Source organism: Oncorhynchus mykiss, chromosome 18, assembly GCF_057628025.1.
Source record: "Oncorhynchus mykiss isolate SJ-2025 chromosome 18, ASM5762802v1, whole genome shotgun sequence".
Lineage (NCBI taxonomy): Eukaryota > Metazoa > Chordata > Actinopteri > Salmoniformes > Salmonidae > Oncorhynchus > Oncorhynchus mykiss.
The window spans coordinates 59486115-59512454 of NC_143039.1; the positions used below are offsets into that span (position 1 = coordinate 59486115).

Here is a 26340-nt window from a genome sequence, read left to right on the forward strand (position 1 = left end):
CTCTATCACATACAGTACTCCCTCTCTCTATCACATACAGTACTCCCTCTCTCTATCACATACAGTACTCCCTCTCTCTATCACATACAGTACTCCCTCTCTCTATCACATACAGTACTTCCTCTCTCTATCACATACAGTACTTCCTCTCTCTATCACATACAGTACTCCCTCTCTCTATCACATACAGTACTCCCTCTCTCTATCACATACAGTACTTCCTCTCTCTGTCACATACAGTACTTCCTCTCTCTATCACATACAGTACTTCCTCTCTCTATCACATACAGTACTTCCTCTCTCTATCACATACAGTACTCCCTCTCTCTATCACATACAGTACTTCCTCTCTCTGTCACATACAGTACTCCCTCTCTCTATCACATACAGTACTTCCTCTCTCTATCACATACAGTACTTCCTCTCTCTATCACATACAGTACTCCCTCTCTCTATCACATACAGTACTTCCTCTCTCTGTCACATACAGTACTCCCTCTCTCTATCACATACAGTACTTCCTCTCTCTATCACATACAGTACTCCCTCTCTCTGTCACATACAGTACTTCCTCTCTCTATCACATACAGTACTTCCTCTCTCTATCACATACAGTACTTCCTCTCTCTATCACATACAGTACTCCCTCTCTCTGTCACATACAGTACTTCCTCTCTCTGTCACATACAGTACTTCCTCTCTCTGTCACATACAGTACTCCCTCTCTCTATCACATACAGTACTTCCTCTCTCTATCACATACAGTACTCCCTCTCTCTGTCACATACAGTACTTCCTCTCTCTATCACATACAGTACTTCCTCTCTCTGTCACATACAGTACTCCCTCTCTCTATCACATACAGTACTTCCTCTCTCTATCACATACAGTACTCCCTCTCTCTGTCACATACAGTACTTCCTCTCTCTATCACATACAGTACTTCCTCTCTCTGTCACATACAGTACTTCCTCTCTCTGTCACATACAGTACTTCCTCTCTCTGTCACATACAGTACTCCCTCTCTCTATCACATACAGTACTCCCTCTCTCTGTCACATACAGTACTTCCTCTCTCTGTCACATACAGTACTTCCTCTCTCTGTCACATACAGTACTCCCTCTCTCTATCACATACAGTACTCCCTCTCTCTATCACATACAGTACTTCCTCTCTCTATCACATACAGTACTCCCTCTCTCTGTCACATACAGTACTTCCTCTCTCTGTCACATACAGTACTCCCTCTCTCTATCACATACAGTACTTCCTCTCTCTATCACATACAGTACTCCCTCTCTCTATCACATACAGTACTTCCTCTCTCTATCACATACAGTACTTCCTCTCTCTATCACATACAGTACTCCCTCTCTCTATCACATACAGTACTTCCTCTCTCTATCACATACAGTACTCCCTCTCTCTGTCACATACAGTACTCCCTCTCTCTATCACATACAGTACTCCCTCTCTCTGTCACATACAGTACTCCCTCTCTCTATCACATACAGTACTCCCTCTCTCTATCACATACAGTACTCCCTCTCTCTATCACATACAGTACTCCCTCTCTCTATCACATACAGTACTTCCTCTCTCTATCACATACAGTACTCCCTCTCTCTATCACATACAGTACTCCCTCTCTCTATCACATACAGTACTCCCTCTCTCTATCACATACAGTACTCCCTCTCTCTATCACATACAGTACTTCCTCTCTCTATCACATACAGTACTTCCTCTCTCTGTCACATACAGTACTCCCTCTCTCTATCACATACAGTACTCCCTCTCTCTATCACATACAGTACTCCCTCTCTCTGTCACATACAGTACTTCCTCTCTCTGTCACATACAGTACTTCCTCTCTCTGTCACATACAGTACTCCCTCTCTCTATCACATACAGTACTCCCTCTCTCTATCACATACAGTACTCCCTCTCTCTATCACATACAGTACTCCCTCTCTCTATCACATACAGTACTCCCTCTCTCTATCACATACAGTACTCCCTCTTTCTATCACATACAGTACTCCCTCTCTCTATCACATACAGTACTCCCTCTCTCTAACACATACAGTACTCCCTCTCTCTGTCACATACAGTACTTCCTCTCTCTATCACATACAGTACTCCCTCTCTCTGTCACATACAGTACTCCCTCTCTCTATCACATACAGTACTTCCTCTCTCTATCACATACAGTACTCCCTCTCTCTATCACATACAGTACTCCCTCTCTCTATCACATACTTCCTCTCTCTATCACATACAGTACTTCCTCTCTCTATCACATACAGTACTTCCTCTCTCTATCACATACAGTACTTCCTCTCTCTATCACATACAGTACTTCCTCTCTCTATCACATACAGTACTCCCTCTCTCTATCACATACAGTACTCCCTCTCTCTATCACATACAGTACTTCCTCTCTCTATCACATACAGTACTTCCTCTCTCTATCACATACAGTACTTCCTCTCTCTATCACATACAGTACTTCCTCTCTCTCTCACATACAGTACTCCCTCTCTCTATCACATACAGTACTTCCTCTCTCTATCACATACAGTACTTCATCTCTCTATCACATACAGTACTTCCTCTCTCTATCACATACAGTACTCCCTCTCTCTGTCACATACAGTACTTCCTCTCTCTATCACATACAGTACTTCCTCTCTCTGTCACATACAGTACTTCCTCTCTCTATCACATACAGTACTTCCTCTCTCTATCACATACAGTACTTCCTCTCTCTATCACATACAGTACTTCCTCTCTCTATCACATACAGTACTTCCTCTCTCTGTCACATACATACTTCCTCTCTTTACCTTTTCACTAAATATATTCAGTCAAGTTTCTTCCCTCCCTTTCTCTTGTTAACTGTCCTCCCTCTCTGTCTCTCTCCCCCTCTGTTCCCCTCTCTGTCTCTCTCTGTCTCTCTCCCCCTCTGTTCCCCTCTCTGTCTATCTCCCCCTCTCTGTCTCTCTCCTACTCTCTGTCTCTCTCCTACTCTCTGTCTCTCTCCCCCTCTGTTCCCCTCTCTGTCTCTCCCCCTCTCTGTCTCTCTCCCCCTCTCTGTCTCTCTCCCCCTCTCTGTCTCTCCCCCTCTCTGTCTCTCCCCCTCTCTGTCTCTCTCCGACTCTCTGTCTCTCTCTGTCTCTCTCCCTCTCTCTCCCCCTCTCTGTCTCTCTCCCCCTCTCCGTCTCTCCCCCTCTCTGTCTCTCTCCCCCTCTCTGTCTCTCCCCCTCTCTCCTCGTCTCTGTCTCTCTCCTCTGTCTTTCTCTGTGTGCTGGTTCTGTCCCTCCTCCAGAACACCTATACTAACGCTGACAAGCTGCTGGAGGCAGCAGAGCAGCTGGCCCAGACAGGAGAGTGTGACCCAGAGGAGATCTACCAGGCAGCCCACCAGCTGGAGGACCGGATCCAGGACTTTGTCAGGAGGGTGGAGCAACGCAAAGTCCTGCTGGACATGTCTGTCGCCTTCCACACACACGTCAAAGAGGTACGAAGTGTGTGTGTGGGGGGGGGGGGATGTGTGTGCGTGTTTTGTGGGGGTAGTGCAACATTCAACTGGATTGTGTGTGTGTGTATTAACTCTCTGTCCCTAGCTGTGGACGTGGCTGGAGGAGCTGCAGAAGGAGCTGTTAGATGATGTGTATGCTGAGTCTGTGGAGGCGGTGCAGGATCTGACCAAACGCTTTAGCCAGCAGCAGCAGACCACCCTGCAGGTCACTGTCAACGTCATCAAGGAGGGAGAGGACCTCATCCAGCAGCTCAGGTAGAACACACACATACAGGGACAGACACGAGACACACCCCCACAGGCTTGGACAAACACACACATGCAGGGACAGACACGAGACACACCCCCACAGGCTGGGACAAACACACACACACACACATACAGGGACAGACACGAGACACACCCCCACAGGCTGGGACAAACACACACATGCAGGGACAGACACGAGACACACCCCCACAGGCTGGGACAAACACACACACACACACATACAGGGACAGACACGAGACACACCCCCACAGGCTGGGACAAACACACACACACATACAGGGACAGACACGAGACACGCACCCACAGGCTGGGACAAACACACACACACATACAGGGACAGACACGAGACACGCACCCACAGGCTGGGACAAACACACACATGCAGGGACAGACACGAGACACGCACCCACAGGCTGGGACAAACACACACATGCAGGGACAGACACGAGACACGCACCCACAGGCTGGGACAAACACACACATGCAGGGACAGACACGAGACACGCACCCACAGGCTGGGACAAACACACACATGCAGGGACAGACACGAGACACGCACCCACAGGCTGGGACAAACACACACATGCAGGGACAGACACGAAACACACCCCCACAGGCTGGGACAAACACACACACATATACAGGGACAGACACGAGACACACACCCACAGGCTGGAACAAACAAACACACACACACACATACAGGGACAGACACGAGACACGCACCCACAGGCTGGGACAAACACACACACACATACAGGGACAGACACGAGACACGCACCCACAGGCTGGGACAAACACACACACACATACAGGGACAGACACGAGACACACCCCCACAGGCTGGGACAAACACACACACATACAGACACGAGACACGAGACACGCACCCACAGGCTGGGACAAACACACACATGCAGGGACAGACACGAGACACACCCCCACAGGCTGGGACAAACATACACACACACACACAAACACACACATACAGGGACAGACACGAGACACACCCCCACAGGCTGGGACAAACACACACATGCAGGGACAGACACGTGACACACCCCCACAGGCTAGGACAAACATACACACACACACATACAGGGACAGACACGAGACACACACCCACAGGCTGGGACAAACATACACACATACAGGGACAGACACGAGACACACACCCACAGGCTGGGACAAACACACACACACAGGGACAGACACGAGACACACCCCCACAGGCTGGGACAAACACACACACACACACACACACGAGACACACCCACAGGCTGGGACACACACCCACAGGCTGGGACAAACACACACACACACACACGAGACACACACCCACAGGCTGGGACAAACACACACACACACACACACATGAGACACACACCCACAGGCTGGGACAAACACACACACATACAGGGACAGACACGAGACACACACCCACAGGCTGGGACAAACACACACACACACACACACACACACACACACACACACACACACACACACACACACACACACACACACACACGAGACACACAGACACACACACACACACGAGACACACACCCACAGGCTGGGACAAACACACACATACAGGGACAGACACGAGACACACACCCACAGGCTGGGACAAACACACACACACAGGGACAGACACGAGACACACACCCACAGGCTGGGACAAACACACACACGAGACACACACCCACAGGCTGGGACAAACACACACACACATACAGGGACAGAGACGAAACACACACCCACAGGCTGGAACAAACAAACACACACACACAGGGACAGACGTGCACGTATACACACACACCCACAGACGTGCTAACACAAAATAATTTGGAAGTAACTGAGCAAAATATGAAGGTTTCAGAGAGTGGGCAGAATGTGAGTAGGATGGAATAGACAACAGGAGGAGAGAGAGAACCAACAGCCTCCCATAATGAACTGGCAGAGGAGAGAGAGAGAGAACCAACAGCCTCCCATAGTGAACTGGCAGAGGAGAGAGAGAGAGAATCAACAGCCTCCCATAGTGAACTGGCAGAGGAGAGAGAGAGAGAGAATCAACAGCCTCCCAGAGAGAGAGAGAGAGAACCAACAGCCTCGCATAGTGAACTGGCAGAGGAGAGAGAGAGAGAATCAACAGCCTCCCATAGTGAACTGGCAGAGGACAGAGAGAGAGAATCAACAGCCTCCCATAGTGAACTGTCAGAGGAGAGAGAGAGAGAATCAACAGCCTCCCAGAGGGAGAGAGAGAGAACCAACAGCCTCCCGTAGTGAACTGGCAGAGGAGAGAGAGAGAGAATCAACAGCCTCCCAGAGAGAGAGAGAGAGAGAGAGAGAACCAACAGCCTCCCATAGTGAACTGGCAGAGGAGAGAGAGAGAGAATCAACAGCCTCCCAGAGAGAGAGAGAGAACCAACAGCCTCCCATAGTGAACTGGCAGAGGAGAGAGAGAGAGAATCAACAGCCTCCCAGAGAGAGAGAGAGAGAGAGAACCAACAGCCTCCCATAGTGAACTGGCAGAGGAGAGAGAGAGAGAACCAACAGCCTCCCATAGTGAACTGGCAGAGGAGAGAGAGAGAGACTCAACAGCCTCCCAGAGAGAGAGAGAGAGAGAACCAACAGCCTCCCATGGTGAACTGGCAGAGGAGAGAGAGAGAGAATCAACAGCCTCCCAGAGAGAGAGAGAGAACCAACAGCCTCCCATAGTGAACTGGCAGAGTAGAGAGAGAATCAACAGCCTCCCATAGTGAACTGGCAGAGGACAGAGAGAGAGAATCAACAGCCCCCCATAGTGAACTGGCAGAGGAGAGAGAGAGAGAATCAACAGCCTCCCAGAGAGAGAGAGAGAGAACCAACAGCCTCCCATAGTGAACTGGCAGAGGAGAGAGAGAGAGAATCAACAGCCTCCCAGAGAGAGAGAGAGAGAACCAACAGCCTCCCATAGTGAACTGGCAGAGGAGAGAGAATCAACAGCCTCCCAGAGAGAGAGAGAGAACCATCAGCCTCCCATAGTGAACTGGCAGAGGAGAGAGAGAGAGAATCAACAGCCTCCCAGAGAGAGAGAGAGAGAGAACCAACAGCCTCCCATAGTGAAAACGGCAGAGGAGAGAGAGAGAGAATCAACAGCCTCCCAGAGAGAGAGAGAGAGAACCAACAGCCTCCGATAGTGAACTGGCAGAGGAGGGAGAGAGAGAACCAACAGCCTCCCATAGTGAACTGGCAGAGGAGAGAGAGACAGAATCAACAGCCTCCCAGAGAGAGAGAGAGAGAACCAACAGCCTCCCATAGTGTACTGGCAGAGGAGAGAGAGAGAGAACCAACAGCCTCCCATAGAGAGAGAGAGAGAATCAACAGCCTCCCAGAGTGAGAGAGAGAGAACCAACAGCCTCCCATAGTGAACTGGTAGAGGAGAGAGAGAGAGAACCAACAGCCTCCCGTAGTGAACTGGCAGAGGAGTGAGAGAGAGTCAACAGCCTCCCAGAGAGAGAGAGAGAACCAACAGCCTCCCATAGTGAACTGGCAGAGGAGAGAGAGAGAGAATCAACAGCCTCCCAGAGAGAGAGAGAGAGAGAACCAACAGCCTCCCATAGTGAACTGGCAGAGGAGAGAGAGAGAGAGAATCAACAGCCTCCCAGAGAGAGAGAGAACCAACAGCCTCCCATAGTGAACTGGCAGAGGAGAGAGAGAGAGAACCAACAGCCTCCCATAGTGAACTGGCAGAGGAGAGAGAGAGAAAACCAACAGCCTCCCATAGTGAACTGGCAGAGGAGAGAGAGAGAGAATCAACAGCCTCCCATATAGAGAGAGAGAGAGAATCAACAGCCTCCCAGAGAGAGAGAGAGAGAGAACCAACAGCCTCCCACAGTGAACTGGTAGAGGAGCGCGAGAGAGAACCAACAGCCTCCCGTAGTGAACTGGCAGAGGAGAGAGAGAGAGAGAATCAACAGCCTCCCGTAGTGAACTGGCAGAGGAGAGAGAGAGAGAACCAACAGCCTCCCATAGTGAACTGGCAGAGGAGAGAGAGAGAGAACCAACAGCCTCGCATAGTGAACTGGCAGAGGAGAGAGAGAGAGAATCAACAGCCTCCCATAGTGAACTGGCAGAGGACAGAGAGAGAGAATCAACAGCCTCCCATAGTGAACTGTCAGAGGAGAGAGAGAGAGAATCAACAGCCTCCCAGAGGGAGAGAGAGAGAACCAACAGCCTCCCGTAGTGAACTGGCAGAGGAGAGAGAGAGAGAATCAACAGCCTCCCAGAGAGAGAGAGAGAGAGAGAGAGAACCAACAGCCTCCCATAGTGAACTGGCAGAGGAGAGAGAGAGAGAATCAACAGCCTCCCAGAGAGAGAGAGAGAACCAACAGCCTCCCATAGTGAACTGGCAGAGGAGAGAGAGAGAGAATCAACAGCCTCCCAGAGAGAGAGAGAGAGAGAGAACCAACAGCCTCCCATAGTGAACTGGCAGAGGAGAGAGAGAGAGAACCAACAGCCTCCCATAGTGAACTGGCAGAGGAGAGAGAGAGAGACTCAACAGCCTCCCAGAGAGAGAGAGAGAGAGAACCAACAGCCTCCCATGGTGAACTGGCAGAGGAGAGAGAGAGAGAATCAACAGCCTCCCAGAGAGAGAGAGAGAACCAACAGCCTCCCATAGTGAACTGGCAGAGTAGAGAGAGAATCAACAGCCTCCCATAGTGAACTGGCAGAGGACAGAGAGAGAGAATCAACAGCCCCCCATAGTGAACTGGCAGAGGAGAGAGAGAGAGAATCAACAGCCTCCCAGAGAGAGAGAGAGAGAACCAACAGCCTCCCATAGTGAACTGGCAGAGGAGAGAGAGAGAGAATCAACAGCCTCCCAGAGAGAGAGAGAGAGAACCAACAGCCTCCCATAGTGAACTGGCAGAGGAGAGAGAATCAACAGCCTCCCAGAGAGAGAGAGAGAACCATCAGCCTCCCATAGTGAACTGGCAGAGGAGAGAGAGAGAGAATCAACAGCCTCCCAGAGAGAGAGAGAGAGAGAACCAACAGCCTCCCATAGTGAAAACGGCAGAGGAGAGAGAGAGAATCAACAGCCTCCCAGAGAGAGAGAGAGAGAACCAACAGCCTCCGATAGTGAACTGGCAGAGGAGGGAGAGAGAGAACCAACAGCCTCCCATAGTGAACTGGCAGAGGAGAGAGAGACAGAATCAACAGCCTCCCAGAGAGAGAGAGAGAGAACCAACAGCCTCCCATAGTGTACTGGCAGAGGAGAGAGAGAGAGAACCAACAGCCTCCCATAGAGAGAGAGAGAGAATCAACAGCCTCCCAGAGTGAGAGAGAGAGAACCAACAGCCTCCCATAGTGAACTGGTAGAGGAGAGAGAGAGAGAACCAACAGCCTCCCGTAGTGAACTGGCAGAGGAGTGAGAGAGAGTCAACAGCCTCCCAGAGAGAGAGAGAGAACCAACAGCCTCCCATAGTGAACTGGCAGAGGAGAGAGAGAGAGAATCAACAGCCTCCCAGAGAGAGAGAGAGAGAGAACCAACAGCCTCCCATAGTGAACTGGCAGAGGAGAGAGAGAGAGAGAATCAACAGCCTCCCAGAGAGAGAGAGAACCAACAGCCTCCCATAGTGAACTGGCAGAGGAGAGAGAGAGAGAACCAACAGCCTCCCATAGTGAACTGGCAGAGGAGAGAGAGAGAAAACCAACAGCCTCCCATAGTGAACTGGCAGAGGAGAGAGAGAGAGAATCAACAGCCTCCCATATAGAGAGAGAGAGAGAATCAACAGCCTCCCAGAGAGAGAGAGAGAGAGAACCAACAGCCTCCCACAGTGAACTGGTAGAGGAGAGCGAGAGAGAACCAACAGCCTCCCGTAGTGAACTGGCAGAGGAGAGAGAGAGAGAGAATCAACAGCCTCCCGTAGTGAACTGGCAGAGGAGAGAGAGAGAGAACCAACAGCCTCCCATAGTGAACTGGCAGAGGAGAGAGAGAGAGAACCAACAGCCTCCCGTAGTGAACTGGCAGAGGAGAGAGAGTGAGAACCAACAGCCTCCCATAGTGAACTGGTAGAGGAGAGAGAGAGAGAATCAAGAGCCTCCCAGAGAGAGAGAGAGAGAATCAACAGCCTCCCATAGTGAACTGGCAGAGGAGAGAGAGAGAGAATCAACAGCCTCCCAGAGCGAGAGAGAGAGAGAGAGTTTTGAGTTTTTATAAAACCTTTATTTTTTACTCAAGTGTTAACATAAAAAATGACACGCTGCCTTTTCAGAAATGAAATAACAAATGTAATTCCTAAACAAAAATAAATACATAACATATACATTCAACTTATTTCAGCAGCAAAAAATAATTTCCCCTCCTCTACAAAACAAAGCGCTCCTTCGTAGGCCCACTTCTCCTCAAATAATAGGAGATATTTTACAGCTGAAAAGAACTCAAAATCTACTTTTATTCTTGCTTTCACTAAACCTTTAAAAACACATCTTACATCCTGCCCATATCCCGTTTCTATCTTATGTTTCCTACTCAGAAAAATTGACATCTTAGCTTGTCCCAAAATAAAATGTAACATTTTACATTTTATTTTCTGTTGTTTACTATATTGAAACCCCAAAATAAAAACAGTGTTATTGAAAAACTCCCCTACAGCTTTAAACAAAGATTCCAGCATTTCCAATAGAGGTTTTATCCTCTCACACTCCATAAAACAGTGAAAAATGGTTTCTCTTATATTACAAAAAGGACATCCATCTCTAACATCTGAGTTAATAACAGATACAAAAGCATTACCTGCAATGATGCCATGTAAAACCCTCCATTGCATATCACCAGTACCCTTTTGTAACGGTGGTTTGTACAGTGCTCTCCATGCTGGCTTTACCTTGTCATCAATGCCCAATTTTACCCTCCATGGAGTATCTTTTCTATTTTTCAATTTATCTTTATTCAACACCTTGACACACCCCCTATACAATTCCTTCCCATTCACCTCATCCAAACCCACCTCCTCCAACCCTCTCAAATCCAGCAATAACGCCTTTCTTTCTGACTCTGGGATATTTGGTGTAATCCCTAGTTTTGGAAATGAGACGTCTTCACCTTGCACCTTCTCCTTGTGGCTACTAAGCATACCCCATTCTTCCGCTGACAGAGCCTTCCTACAGCTCCCCAGCATTTGTCCGACAATCCTTTCCGACCTCATCCCCAAATGTTCTGCCACCCGTCTTCCATCCATTAAGGCGGGCCCAGCCATGGCCATTAACTGTCTTAAGGTGATGATTTTCCCCTTCACCAGAATCTTGGAGAAATGTGGAACAGCTGCAGTTGTACAATCCAATCTTGCCCCATACACCAGAGGTTCCTCCAACAGCCAATGCACTGACTCCGCTGAAGTTCTTCTGGACACCTTCATTACGCTCCACACTCTGAGAAGGCCTCTATAAAACGGAGGTACTCCCTCCCTAGAAATCTGGCTACTATCAACCAGAAATAAAGCCTTCTTTAAACCTAATCCTCCAACCCGCTGTAATATAAGACCTGTCACCCCTCTCCACACCACATTTTCCGGTCCATAAAGCAACCTTTGAATAAACTGAAACCGGAAAGCAGCAGCCCTACTAGCAAGATGTACAAGACCTTGTCCCCCCTCCTCTTTTGACAAATACAAAACATTTTGTGGAACCCAGTGATATTTATCCCAAAAGAAATCCACAATAATTGCCTGTATCTTAGCCAGAAGGCCAGATGGTGGTTCTAAAACTGACAACCGATGCCACAGTGCAGAGGCAATCACATTGTTAACTATAATAGTGCGCCCCCTATATGACATACGAGATAGTAACCAACGCCATCTCCTCATCCTCCCTTCCACCATTTCAACCACCCCACTCCAATTTTTTTCCATAGTCCCCTCATCTCCTAGGTACACTCCAAGATACTTAAAACCTCCCTTACACCATTCTAGCCCCCCTGGCAAAGCCATGATCCCTCCAGACCATTCTCCAATCTGTAAAGCACAACTCTTTTCCCAATTTACCTTTGCAGAGGATATTCCCCTAAAACGATCAACCATTAGACTCAAACTATCCACCTCCGCTTGATTTTTCACTAGCACAACTACATCATCAGCATAGGCTGAAAGACGAATAGGAGGAATATCCTCTGAAAGGCACACCCCTGCAATGCGACTTCTAATGCTATTTAGTAGTGGCTCTATAGCAATAGCATATAACATCCCAGACATAGAACATCCCTGCCTAATACCTCTACACACTTTAAAAGGAGCACTCAAACCACCGTTAACTTTCAATACACTTTCAATGTCACCATATATCACCTTTATCATGGCAATAAAACCAGAGCTGAACCCAAACGCCTCAAACGTGTGCCATAAATATTGATGTTCAACTCGGTCAAATGCCTTTTCCTGATCAATTGAAATTAGACCAGCATCCAACCCAATAGCCCTAGAGACGTCCAAAAAATCACGAATCAGAGAAATGTTATCCCCTATCTGCCTGCCAGGAACACAGTAGGACTGATCCGTATGTATGATTTGCCCCATCACCTCCCTCAGCCTGTTGGACAAAGCCTTTGACAATATTTTATAATCAGTACACAATAAAGCCACCGGCCTCCAGTTCTTCACCTCCCTCAGGTCACCCTTTTTAGGCAGTAGGGTGAGGACAGCCCTTCTGCAGCTTATTGGTAGTAACCCTCCGGTTAAACTATCATTAGCTACTTCTAACCAATCCTCTCCCAACATAGCCCAAAAAGACTTAAAAAAGTCAACGGGAAGCCCATCAATGCCTGGTGCCCTTCCATTTTCCATGCCTTTTAATGCAGTGTATAAATCCTGCAAAGACAATGGTTGCTCAAGCTCAACCTGAGCTTCTGCAGGCACCTTTGGGAGCCCATCAAAGAACTGCTGTGTCACTGTTTTGTCCTCTTTGTACTCACACTTGTAGAGCTCAGCATAGAACTCTACTGCCCTCTTTCTAATTTCACTAGGGCTAGTGAGCTCTTGTCCAACAGCTGATTTGAGACAATGAATAATTTTTCTTTGTCCATTCTTTTTCTCTAAACCAAAGAAAAATTTGGATGAGGCATCCATTTCAGATATGCCCTGAAATTTACTTCTCACCAGTGCCCCCTGTGCTCTGATACCCAGCAGATCTGCCAATGCAGCTTTTCTCCTCTTGAGGGCCTGAGTATGGCCTCGATCTCCTGTGGTTTCAACCAACGTCATGAGTTCCACTATTTCAATCTCTAGGGCTTTCATTGATCTGGTGATATCCTTGGTGACATTCCTCGTGTATTGATTACAAAATTGTTGAATCTGGATTTTCCCTATATCCCACCATTGTTGAAGGGATACAAAACTGGCCTTTTGAGGCCTCCACCTCTCCCAAAAAAACCTGAAACAGTTCCTGAAGTGAGCATCACTCAATAAAGTTATATTAAAATGCCAGTATGCGCTTTTAGGTTTTACATCGTTAATGAACACCACCTCTGTTATTAAACAATGATCAGAAAATCCCACTGGAGTTATCACACTTGATTTACAGACCTGAGATTGATGCTCAAAAACATAAAACCTATCTAACCTGGCCATAGAGATGATGTTCTCTCTCACATGCGCCCAGGTGTACTGCCTTGTTCCTCCATGTTGACTCCGCCAAATATCACACAGTTCATTTGTTACAATAAGGCGTTTTAAAAACGTCCTTGAGGCTATATGAGGTTCTTGGTGATTTCTATCTAAATCACTAACTGTGCAGTTAAAATCCCCAGCAATAAACAAATAATCTTCTTTGTTACATTTCTCAATGGTATTTGATAATGTCTCTAAAAAACATACCCTCTCAACTGTCACCACTGGGGCATATACATTTATCAGACACATATTGATGTTTTCATACCTTGCTCTAACTTTTAATAACCTCCCCTCAACTACCTCTTCAACCTCATATGACAAAGGCAAAAACCCTTTTGAGAACAAGATAACCACACCCCCACTTTTTGAGTTTTTATGACTACACACCACTGTCCCCCCCCACTCCTGTTGCCACATAACTTAATTTTCCAAATTACTATGCGTTTCTTGTAGAAAAATTATGTCACTTCCCTTTCCCCTCATTAACTCATACACCATGGCTCTTTTTTTAACATCTCTTGCCCCATTTACGTTTAAAGAAGAGATCTTAAAACTGCTCATGGATAAGAAAAAAATACAGAGGAAGATACAGCCACCACATCTCTTTACAGAGTTAAAACTGCAACTGAACTCTTTCATTTTCTTTAGAATTTGCATCACTTATTACCCTCGTGACCACTTTCTTGAGTCTAGCAATTTCAGGGCTTTTCAAACCTCCCCCTGTAATTTTTGACATCAGAAACTTTGCTGATTCAATAAACAATTCACGTTCAGGGAAAAAATCAGTTACATTGTAATCCTGCATATATTTCTTCCCTTTTGTCAACTTCAGAAATTGACGTATCTTCTCGATCCCATACCTCCCTTCCACCCCATCTATCTCACTATATTGTTGTGACGCGTCAGATGACTCACTCTCACTATCCTCCCCAGAAGAAAACCCCATCTCTACAACCTGTTCATCTTCACCTGAGTTATCCATCTCTACCTTTCTCTTAGAATTAGACCCTTCACCACCCCTTAAATTCTTCCTTTTACTCCTCGGTATTTTGAAAACATCCACTTCCTTTTCCGTTATTTCAATCTCCTCTTGACCTCCAATTTCATTTTCCAGCACCACCTCAGCGACGGCAGTCGCAATCTCACCTAGTGTTTCCCCTCCCTCTTTGTTCTGATCTACCACAATTGCCCCCGTATCCACAATGCCTTCCTCTCCTACTTTTCCAACCACATCTGCCCACCTTCTCTCTTCCCCTACACCTGTAGTATTTTCATCCCTTCGCTGTGGTACGTTAGTTGCACCCGCACTAAAGCTACTACCAGGCTCAGCGCGTTCATTCTCGGGACAATTACGCACCAAATGCCCCTCTCTTCCACATCCAAAACATTTCATTGATTCAGTAGATGCATAAAAGACATAATCAAATCCATCAATCTTAAAACTAAACGTTAAATTCAGTTCATCTCCTTCCTTTTTTAAAATCATATGCACTTGTCTCCTATGAGACACGACATGTTTCAACAACGGAGATTTGCATCCAAAAAGAACCTTCTTTATTGTAGATACGATTTGACCATGGCGAGATAACTCTCGCTCTAACACTTCATCTCTAACAAATGTTGGCACGTTAGAAAGCATAACTTTCTTCGCCGGATTCATAAGCGGAAATACCGGCGTCTGTGTCTCCCGCAACACAACACCCCTCTCAACTATCTTATTCACCTTTTCAATTGAATCTAAGAATATCACTACAGCGCTATTCATCCTTGAGGCTAATTTAATGCTATCATACCCAATGATAGCACCCACAGCCAAGCTACATTCTTCCACTGAACACCCAGCCGCAGCAGGAATTTTTACTCCATGCCTCCGACTAAGTTTTTCAAACTCTACACTTCCGCGAGTGGCCATTACAACCAGCCCCACCCGCTGGTTGTGCCCTCGCGAAAAACCAACCTCAAAGATCCCACCACCCCTATACGTGCTTAGTGATAGTTAAACAATATACCCTTAAAACAACTAAACTAATCAATATATATATATGTACATACCAAAACCCAATAGAGTGAAAAATTCCATTCGTTCTCACAATCACTCCTGCTTGACGACTCACTCCCAGCATGCACTCCGAGAGAGAGAGAGAGAGAGAGAGAGAGAGAGAGAGAACCAACAGCCTCCCGTAGTGAACTGGCAGAGGAGAGAGAGAGAGAATCAACAGCCTCCCAGAGAGAGAGAGAGAGAGAGAGAGAGAACCAACAGCCTCCCATAGTGAACTGGTCGAGGAGAGAGAGAGAGATCCAACAGCCTCCCAAGGTGAACTGGCAGAGGAGAGAGAGAGAGAACCAACAGCCTCCCATAGTGAACTGGCAGAAGAAAGAGAGAGTCAACAGCATCCTCCTATAGTGAACTGGCAGAGGAGAGAGAGAAAGAACCAACAGCCTCCCATAGTGAACTGGCAGAGGAGGGAGAGAGAGAACCAACAGCCTCCCAGAGAGAGAGAGAGAGAGAGAGAGAGAACCAACAGCCTCCCATAGTGAACTGGTCGAGGAGAGAGAGAGAGATCCAACAGCCTCCCATATAGAGAGAGAGAGAGAATCAACAGCCTCCCATAGTGAACTGGTAGAGGAGGGAGAGAGACAACAGCATCCTCCAATAGTGAACTGGCAGAGGAGGGAGAGAGAGAGAGAGAGAGAACCAACAGCCTCCCATAGTGAACTGGCAGAGGAGGGAGAGAGAACAGCATCCTCCCATAGTGAACTGGAATTGAGAGATGAGAAGGAGTAGGAGGTTGACAGTTAGAAGAGCTGCATGTATTTGACTGCTCTGACCAGGATTCTGGTTGTATTTTCATCAAGTGTGTGGGGTGAGACCTGGCCCTCCTACACACACACACACACACACTGAAGCGATCTCTCTCTCTATGTCTCCATCCCTGGTGTATTCTGTCCTCTGAGTATTGTTACATAATGCTGGTTTCATAACAGTGTGGCTTATTGTGTAACATCTCCCAGGACTCTGCTACAACACTGTGTGTGTGTGAGAGATTAGAGGTGTGTGTGTGTGTGTGCACGTGTGTGTGTGATTATACAATGATTGAAGCAGTGCCTGTGTGTGTGTGTGTGTGTGTGTGTGTGTGTGTGTGTGTGTGTGTGTGTGTGTGTGTGTGTGTGTGTGTGTGCGTGCGCGTGTGTGTGTGCGCGTGTGTGTGTGATTATACAATGATTGAAGCAGTGCCAGTGAAATTACCGCTGCACCGAATAAGGTGTGTGTGTATGTCCTTTATGTATTTTCTTCAGTGTGTGTGTGTGTGTGTTCTCTCGTGTCGTAGGGACTCTGCTATCTCCAGTAACAAGACTCCCCACAACAGCTCTATAAACCACATAGAGAGTGTTCTACAGCAGCTGGACGAGGCCCAGGCTCAGATGGAGGAGCTGTTTCAGGAGAGGAAGATCAAACTAGAACTCTTCCTGCAGCTACGCATCTTCGAGAGGGACGCCATCGACGTGAGTGTGTGGCAGAGGTGGTTCCTGTGAAGTACCCTTGTCTCTTCTTTAGCGCAGTCTCCTCACCTCGTGTGTGTATATCTTCACCTTATGTGTGTGTGTGTCTCCTCACCTCGTGTGTGTATCTTCACCTTGTGTGTGTCTCCTCACCTCGTGTGTGTATATCTTCACCTTATGTGTGTGTGTCACCTCACCTCGTGTGTGTATATCTTCACCTTATGTGTGTGTGTCTCCTCACCTCGTGTGTGTATATCTTCACCTTATGTGTGTGTGTCTCCTCACCTCGTGTGTGTATCTTCACCTTATGTGTGTGTGTGTCTCCTCACCTCATGTGTGTATCTTCACCTTATGTGTGTGTGTGTCTCCTCACCTCGTGTGTGTATCTTCACCTTGTGTGTGTCTCCTCACCTCGTGTGTGTATATCTTCACCTTATGTGTGTGTGTCACCTCACCTCGTGTGTGTATATCTTCACCTTATGTGTGTGTGTCTCCTCACCTCGTGTGTGTATATCTTCACCTTATGTGTGTGTATATCTTCACCTTATGTGTGTGTGTCTCCTCACCTCGTGTGTGTATCTTCACCTTATGTGTGTGTGTGTCTCCTCACCTCATGTGTGTATCTTCACCTTATGTGTGTGTGTGTCTCCTCACCTCGTGTGTGTATCTTCACCTTGTGTGTGTCTCCTCACCTCGTGTGTGTATCTTCACCTTATGTGTGTGTGTGTCTCCTCACCTCATGTGTGTATCTTCACCTTATGTGTGTGTGTGTGTGTCTCCTCACCTCATGTGTGTATCTTCACCTTATGTGTGTGTGTGTCTCCTCACCTCGTGTGTGTGCAAGTTTTTCCTTATATGTGTACTTGTATGTATCCACACCTGTCTCAGTCTTTGTCTCTGTCTCTTGTCCCACTCTCTCTCTGTTTTTCTCAGATCATCTCAGACCTGGAGTCTATATATCTCACCTATCTCTCTCTCTCCCTCCCCCTAGATCATCTCAGACCTGGAGTCTATATATCTCACCTATCTCTCTCTCTCCCCCTAGATCATCTCAGACCTGAAGTCTATATATCTCACCTATCTCTCTCCCTCCCCCTAGATCATCTCAGACCTGGAGTCTATATATCTCACCTATCTCTCTCTCTCCCTCCCCCAGATCATCTCAGACCTGGAGACTATATATCTCACCTATCTCTCTCTCTCTCTCCCTCCCCCAGATCATCTCAGACCTGGAGACTCTATATCTCACCTATCTCTCTCCCTCCCCTAGATCATCTCAGACCTGGAGACTATATATCTCACCTATCTCTCTCTCTCCCTCCCCTAGATCATCTCAGACCTGGAGTCTATATATCTCACCAACTCTCTCTCTCCCTCCCCTAGATCATCTCAGACCTGGAGACTATATATCTCACCTATCTCTCTCCCTCCCCTAGATCATCTCAGACCTGGAGTCTATATATCTCACCTATCTCTCTCTCTCCCTCCCCTAGATCATCTCAGACCTGGAGTCTATATATCTCACCTATCTCTCTCTCTCCCTCCCCTAGATCATCTCAGACCTGGAGTCTATATATCTCACCTATCTCTCTCTCCCTCCCCCAGATCATCTCAGACCCGGAGTCTATATATCTCACCTATCTCTCTCCCTCCCCCTAGATCATCTCAGACCTGGAGTCTATATATCTCACCTATCTCTCTCCCTCCCCCTAGATCATCTCAGACCTGAAGACTATATATCTCACCTATCTCTCTCCCTCCCCTAGATCATCTCAGACCTGAAGTCTATATATCTCACCTATCTCTCTCCCTCCCCTAGATCATCTCAGACCTGGAGTCTATATATCTCACCTATCTCTCTCCCTCCCCCTAGATCATCTCAGACCTGAAGTCTATATATCTCACCTATCTCTCTCTCTCTCTCCCCCCAGATAATCTCAGACCTGGAGTCTATATATCTCACCTATCTCTCTCTCTCTCTCCCCCAGATCATCTCAGACCTGGAGTCTATATATCTCACCTATCTCTCTCTCTCTCTCCCCCAGATCATCTCAGACCCGGAGTCTATATATCTCACCTATCTCTCTCCCTCCCCCTAGATCATCTCAGACCTGGAGTCTATATATCTCACCTACCTCTCTCTCTTTCCCTCCCCCTAGATCATCTCAGACCTGGAGTCATGGAACGAGGAGTTGAGTGTTCAGATGAGTGAGTTTGATACAGAGGACCTAACCTTGGCAGAACAGAGACTCCAGCACCACGCTGACAAGGCCCTGACCATGAACAACCTGACCTTTGACGTCATCCACCAGGGACAGGAACTGTTGCAGTACGTCAATGAAGTACAGGCCTCTGGTGAGTAGCAGTACACACGTGTGCACAACAGAGCTTACATTGTCAGATATGCAGACACACACACACACACACACACACAGAAAATTAGCTACTGTGATAGCCCGTTTTGTAGGAGGAGTGGAATGACTTGCTCTCTCTCCTTGCCTTCCTCTCCCTCTCTGCTCTTTTCCCACCTCTCCCTGTCCTCTCCCTGTCCTCTCCCTATCTTCTCTTTTCCTACCTCTCCCTGTCCTCTCCCTCTCTTCTCTTCTCTCACCTCTCCCTGTCCTCTCCCTCTCTTCTCTTTTCCCATCTCTCCCTGTCCTCTCCCTATCTTCTCTTTTCCCACCTCTCCCTGTCCTCTCCCTGTCCTCTCCCTCTCTTCTCTTTTCCCACCTCTCCCTGTCCTCTCCCTGTCCTCTCTTCTCTTTTCCCAACTCTCCCTGTCCTCTCCCTCTCTTCTCTTTTCCCATCTCTCCCTGTCCTCTCCCTGTCCTCTCCCTCTCTTCTCTTTTCCCACCTCTCCCTGTCCTCTCCCTATCTTCTCTTTTCCCACCTCTCCCTGTCCTCTCCCTCTCTTCTCTTTTCCCATCTCTCCCTGTCCTCTCCCTCTCTTCTCTTTTCCCACCTCTCCCTGTCCTCTCTTCTCTTTTCCCACCTCTCCCTGTCCTCTCCTTGTCCTCTCTTCTCTTTTCCCACCTCTCCCTGTCCTCTCCCTCTCTTCTATTTTCCCATCTCTCCCTGTCCTCTCCCTCTCTTCTCTTTTCCCATCTCTCCCTGTCCTCACCCTCTCTTCTCTTTTCCCACCTCTCCCTGTCCTCTCCTCTCTTCTCTTTTCCCACCTCTCCCTGTCCTCTCCCTGTCCTCTCTTCTCTTTTCCCACCTCTCCCTGTCCTCTCCTTGTCCTCTCTTCTCTTTTCCCACCTCTCCCTGTCCTCTCCCTCTCTTCTCTTTTCCCATCTCTCCCTGTCCTCTCCCTCTCTTCTCTTTTCCCATCTCTCCCTGTCCTCCCCCTCTCTTCTCTTTTCCCACCTCTCCCTGTCCTCTCCCTCTCTTCTCTTTTCTCATCTCTCCCTGTCCTCTCCTTCTCTTCTCTTTTCCCACCTCTCGCTGTCCTCTCCCTCTCTTCTCTTTTCCCACCTCTCCCTGTCCTCTCCCTCTCTTCTCTTTTCCCATCTATCCCTGTCCTCTCCCTCTCTTCTCTTTTCCCACCTCTCCCTGTCCTCTCTTCTCTTTTCCCATCTCTCCCTGTCCTCTCTCTCTCTTTTCCCATCTCTCCCTGTCCTCTCCCTGTCCTCTCCCTCCAGGTGTAGAGTTGCTGTGTGACAGAGATGTGGACATGGCTACTCGTGTTCAGGACCTGCTGGAGTTCCTCCATGAGAAGCAGCAGGAGTTGGACGTCGCAGGCGAACAACACAGGAGACACCTGGAGCAGTGTGTACAGTTACGACACCTGCAGGCCGAAGTCAAACAGGTATACACACACACACACACACACACACACACACACACACACACACACACACACACACACACACACACACACACACAGATGACACCAAAACCATCAATTGATAGCACATAATTTCCTATTAAATACCAGTAGAAATAATACCATAGTAAATACCAACCAAGTACCAGTGGAAACCGTACTAAAATGCTCTCATGATAACGTCTATCCTGGTTCCTGGTCTGTGCAGGTCCTGGGCTGGATCCGTAATGGGGAGTCTATGCTGAATGCTGGTCTGATCACAGCCAGTTCTCTACAGGAAGCAGAACAGCTACAGAGAGAACACGAACAGTTCCAGCATGCCATCGAGGTGAGCTCATCACTCCGCGACGCAAACACCAACACACATCCTTTTTATACACAACAATAAGTACATATATATATATTCTCTCTTTATGTTTCTTTCTCCCTACAGTAGCTCTATATCCCTTTAGCCTTGTTTAACCAGCCTGATCTCACAAGCTCAGATTTCACTTCATCTCTCCCACTTTCTCTGGCTTTCCCCCCTCCTGTTTACCTTTTCCCTCGCTCATTTCTTTAAACATATCTGATATTCTAGAATAAAACTCTACTATAAGGTGCAACACAGAGCTACGATATTCTGTGTCTCTCCTCATCCCTCTCTGCTCTCCTCCTCGTAGAAAACCCACCAGAGTGCTCTGCAGGTGCAGCAGAAGGCTGAGGCGTTACTCCAGGCCAACCACTATGACATGGACCTGATCAGAGACTGTGCTGAGAACGTAGCGTCCCACTGGCAGCAGCTCATGTTGAAGATGGAGGACAGGCTGAAGCTGGTCAACGCCTCTGTAGCCTTCTACAAGACCTCCGAACAGGTAGGGGGTGCTGTGGCTGTTATAGTTATGGGTTATTATGTAATGACAGGTAGGGAGATAGTACTCTAATAGGTGTTGTAATTCCCTAATAACATCGTTAGATACAGTTCCTTGCGAAAGTATTCGGCCCCCTTGAACTTTGCAACCTTTTGCCACATTTCAGGCTTCAAACATAAAGATATAAAACTGTATTTTTTTGTGAAGAATCAACAACAAGTGGGACACAATCATGAAGTGGAACGACATTTATTGGATATTTCAAACTTTTTTAACAAATCAAAAACTGAAAAATTGGGCGTGCAAAATTATTCAGCCCCTTTACTTTCAGTGCAGCAAACTCTCTCCAGAAGTTCAGTGAGGATCTCTGAATGATCCAATGTTGACCTAAATGACTAATGATGATAAATACAATCCACCTGTGTGTAATCAAGTCTCCGTATAAATGCACCTGCACTGTGATAGTCTCAGAGGTCCGTTAAAAGCGCAGAGAGCATCATGAAGAACAAGGAACACACCAGGCAGGTCCGAGATACTGTTGTGAAGAAGTTTAAAGCCGGATTTGGATACAAAAAGATTTCCCAAGCTTTAAACATCCCAAGGAGCACTGTGCAAGCGATAATATTGAAATGGAAGGAGTATCAGACCACTGCAAATCTACCAAGACCTGGCCGTCCCTCTAAACTTTCAGCTCATACAAGGAGAAGACTGATCAGAGATGCAGCCAAGAGGCCCATGATCACTCTGGATGAACTGCAGAGATCTACAGCTGAGGTGGGAGACTCTGTCCATAGGACAACAATCAGTCGTATATTGCACAAATCTGGCCTTTATGGAAGAGTGGCAAGAAGAAAGCCATTTCTTAAAGATATCCATAAAAAGTGTTGTTTAAAGTTTGCCACAAGCCACCTGGGAGACACACCAAACATGTGGAAGAAGGTGCTCTGGTCAGATGAAACCAAAATTGAACTTTTTGGCAACAATGCAAAACGTTATGTTTGGCGTAAAAGCAACACAGCTCATCACCCTGAACACACCATCCCCACTGTCAAACACGGTGGTGGCAGCATCATGGTTTGAGCCTGCTTTTCTTCAGCAGGGACAGGGAAGATGGTTAAAATTGATGGGAAGATGGATGGAGCCAAATACAGGACCATTCTGGAAGAAAACCTGATGGAGTCTGCAAAAGACCTGAGACTGGGACGGAGATTTGTCTTCAAACAAGACAATGATCCAAAACATAAAGCAAAATCTACAATGGAATGGTTCAAAAATAAACATATCCAGGTGTTAGAATGGCCAAGTCAAAGTCCAGACCTGAATCCAATCGAGAATCTGTGGAAAGAACTGAAAACTGCTGTTCACAAATGCTCTCCATCCAACCTCACTGAGCTTGAGCTGTTTTGCAAGGAGGAATGGGAAAAAATGTCAGTTTCTCGATGTGCAAAACTGATAGAGACATACCCCAAGCGACTTACAGCTGTAATCGCAGCAAAAGGTGGCGCTACAAAGTATTAACTTAAGGGGGCTGAATAATTTTGCACGCCCAATTTTTCAGTTTTTGATTTGTTAAAAAAGTTTGAAATATCCAATAAATGTCGTTCCACTTCATGATTGTGTCCCACTTGTTGTTGATTCTTCACAAAAAAATACAGTTTTATATCTTTGTTTAAAGCCTGAAATGTGGCAAAAGGTCGCAAAGTTCAAGGGGGCCGAATACTTTCGCAAGGCACTGTAAATACCTCTGTAGCCATCTACAAGTTCATTTAGCTCTAGTAGAGCTAACTAGCTAGTTACGTTAGTAGATTAGCTTCAGTTAAGGAGACTGGCGGAGCCTGTGCTGTGTCCTGTAGGTGTGCTGGAAAGCCTCCTGGAATGTCATGGGAGCTGTGGTGTGTAATGGGAGCTGTAGTTTTAATCCTGCGTTGTGATCTGTAGATGTGCAGTGTGTTGGAGAGCCTGGAGCAGGAGTATAAGAGGGAAGAGGACTGGTGTGGCATTATGGGAGCTGTAGTTTTAATCCTGTGTTGTGATCTGTAGGTGTGCAGTGTGTTGGAGAGCCTGGAGCAGGAGTATAAGAGGGAAGAGGACTGGTGTGGGGGGGCTGACAAACTGGGTCCTAATTGTGAGTCAGATCACGTCACCCCCATGATCAGCAAACACCTGGAACAGAAAGAGGCCTTCCTCAAGGTAAGAACACACACACACACACACACACACACACACACACGTATACAGCTATGACCCATGTCTCTAACTGTGTGTGCTTCTCTAGGCATGTACCCTGGCCAGACGCAATGCTGATGTGTTCCTGAAGTACATGCACAGGAACAGTGTTAACATGCCTGGGATGCTCAGCCATGTCAAAGCACCGGAACAACAGGTCAAGAGTGAGTATCACACACATACACACACACACTGTGTGGTAATTCTACCTTTTACCTATTCCTAAAGCAACCACAAAACATCAATCTATCTAATTAGTGTAATCTCTGTGTTTGTGTTGCGGTCAGACATCCTGAATGAGTTGTTACAGAGAGAGAACCGCGTTCTCCATTTCTGGACCATGAGGAAAAGACGGTTAGACCAGTGCCAGCAATACGTGGTGTTCGAACGCAGCGCCAAACAAGTACACACACAATTTACACACTCTCTCTAGCTCTCTCCATCTCTCTCTAGCTCTCCTCATCTCTCTCCATCTCTCTTTAGCTCTCTCCATCTCTCTCTAGCTCTCTCCATCTCTCTCCATCTCTCTTTAGCTCTCTCCATCGCTCTCTAGCTCTCTCCATCTCTCTCCATCTCTCTCTAGCTCTCTCCATCTCTCTTTAGCTCTCTCCATCTCTCTTTAGCTCTCTCCATCTCTCTCCAGCTCTCCAGCTTTCTCCATCTCTCTTTCGCTCTCTCCATCTCTCTTTAGCTTTCTTCAGCTCTCTCCTGCGCTCTTTAGCTCTCTCCAGCTATCTTTAGCTCTCTCCAGCTCTCTCCATCTCTCTTTAGCTCTCTACATCTCTCTTTATCTCTCTCCAGCTTTCTCCATCTCTCTCCAGCTCTCTCCATCTCTCTTTAGCTCTCTCTATCTCTCTTTATCTCTCTCCAGCTTTCTCCATCTCTCTCCAGCTCTCTCCATCTCTCTTTAGCTCTCCATCTCTCTTTAGCTCTCTCCATCTCTCTTTAGCTCTCCATCTCTCTTTAGCTCTCTCCATCTCTCTTTAGCTCTCTCCATCTCTCTTTAGCTCTCTCCAGCTTTCTCCATCTCTCTTTAGCTCTCTCCAGCTTTCTCCATCTCTCTCCAGCTCTCTCCATCTCTCTTTAGCTCTCTCCATCTCTCTTTACCTCTCTCCAGCTTTCTCCATCTCTCTCCAGCTCTCTCCATCTCTCTTTAGCTCTCTCCATCTCTCTTTATCTCTCTCCAGCTTTCTCCATCTCTCTTTAGCTCTCTCCATCTCTCTTTATCTCTCTCCAGCTTTCTCCATCTCTCTCCAGCTCTCTCCATCTCTCTTTAGCTCTCTCCATCTCTCTCCAGCTTTCTCCATCTCTCTCCAGCGCTCTCCATCTCTCTTTAGCTCTCCATCTCTCTTTAGCTTCCTCCATCTCACTTTGTCTTTCTTACTCAAAGCTCTATTCCATTCTCTGTTTCTGTCCTCTCATCTGTAATCTCTGTCTCTTTCTTTACCTTAATGTCCACCTCAATGGTCTGTGTGTGTCCCCAGGCTCTGGAATGGATCCATGACACCGGAGAGTTCTACCTGTCAACACACACCTCCACCGGCTCCAGTATCCACCACACACAGGAGCTGCTGAAGGAGCACGAAGACTTCCACATCACAGCCAGGGTAGAAAAGAACACGCGCCGCACACACACACACACACACATATTCATGTCATACATGTTTTTGACCAAACATTACACATTTTAAATCAAACCCTATCTCTCTCCCCTCTCTCCTCCTCCCCATCCCTCCCCCCTCTCCCTCCAGCAAACCAAAGAGCGTGTGAAGCTGCTGATCCAGCTAGCAGATGGTTTCTGTGATAAGGGCCATAGTCACGCTGTGGAGATAAAGAAGTGGGTGACAGCGGTGGACAAACGCTACAGAGACTTCTCCCTGCGTATGGACAAGTACCGGACCAGTCTGGAGAAAGCACTGGGCATCTCATCTGACTCTAACTCCAAGGCTGTGAGTCAAGGGGGTTGGGACGGTGGGGGGGGGGGGGGGTGAGGTGGGGGGGGGGGGGGGGGGGGGTGAGGTGTCTATATAATGGTTGCTGGAAACCATTATGAAGAATGATCTCTGCACACTGAAGATGGCTTTAAGCAGAAGCATTGGTCCCTTCCCTAATAATAATAAAATAACTACGCTCTTTATAAGTACTTTTTGGATACTTTTTGGGATTTACATTTTTTGTAAATCATCTCTCCCCATGTCTCTCCAAACTTCTCCCTCCATCCCTCTCTCCCTCTCTCTGTCAGAGTAAGGATCTCCAGTTGGACATAATTCCGGCCACACCTCAGGGGTCAGAGGTCAAGCTGAGAGACGCGGCTCACGAACTCAACGAGGAGAAACGCAAGTCCGCTCGCAGGAAGGAGTACGTCATCACTTCCTCTTAACTTCCTGACACCGATTTAGATCAGTGACACTCATAATCAAGCAAGCCCAAAAGCCAATCAACCAGTCATCCCCACTCATCATGTCATAACTACAACTGCA

The 26340-nt window shown here is 47.4% G+C and overlaps 1 protein-coding gene across 21 annotated transcripts in view; it reads left to right on the plus strand.

Annotated features, from left to right (window-relative positions):
- The window catches only part of LOC110496473 (triple functional domain protein), a 123672-nt gene that overhangs the window by 63862 nt on the left and 33470 nt on the right, over positions 1-26340 (plus strand). For all 21 annotated transcript variants that reach the window (XR_016488571.1, XR_016488565.1, XR_016488572.1 and 18 more), the window contains exons 14-26: positions 3333-3524; positions 3631-3800; positions 16789-16963; positions 19120-19315; positions 20602-20768; positions 20995-21114; positions 21446-21637; positions 23675-23824; positions 23910-24024; positions 24148-24263; positions 25345-25467; positions 25612-25809; positions 26103-26218. Coding sequence is in view for 8 of the 21 variants with exons in the window: in XM_036953054.2 (XP_036808949.2) it covers positions 3333-3524; positions 3631-3800; positions 16789-16963; positions 19120-19315; positions 20602-20768; positions 20995-21114; positions 21446-21637; positions 23675-23824; positions 23910-24024; positions 24148-24263; positions 25345-25467; positions 25612-25809; positions 26103-26218 (2030 nt within the window). In the remaining 13 variants the exon portion in view is untranslated. The remainder of the gene's footprint in view (positions 1-3332; positions 3525-3630; positions 3801-16788; positions 16964-19119; positions 19316-20601; positions 20769-20994; positions 21115-21445; positions 21638-23674; positions 23825-23909; positions 24025-24147; positions 24264-25344; positions 25468-25611; positions 25810-26102; positions 26219-26340) is intronic.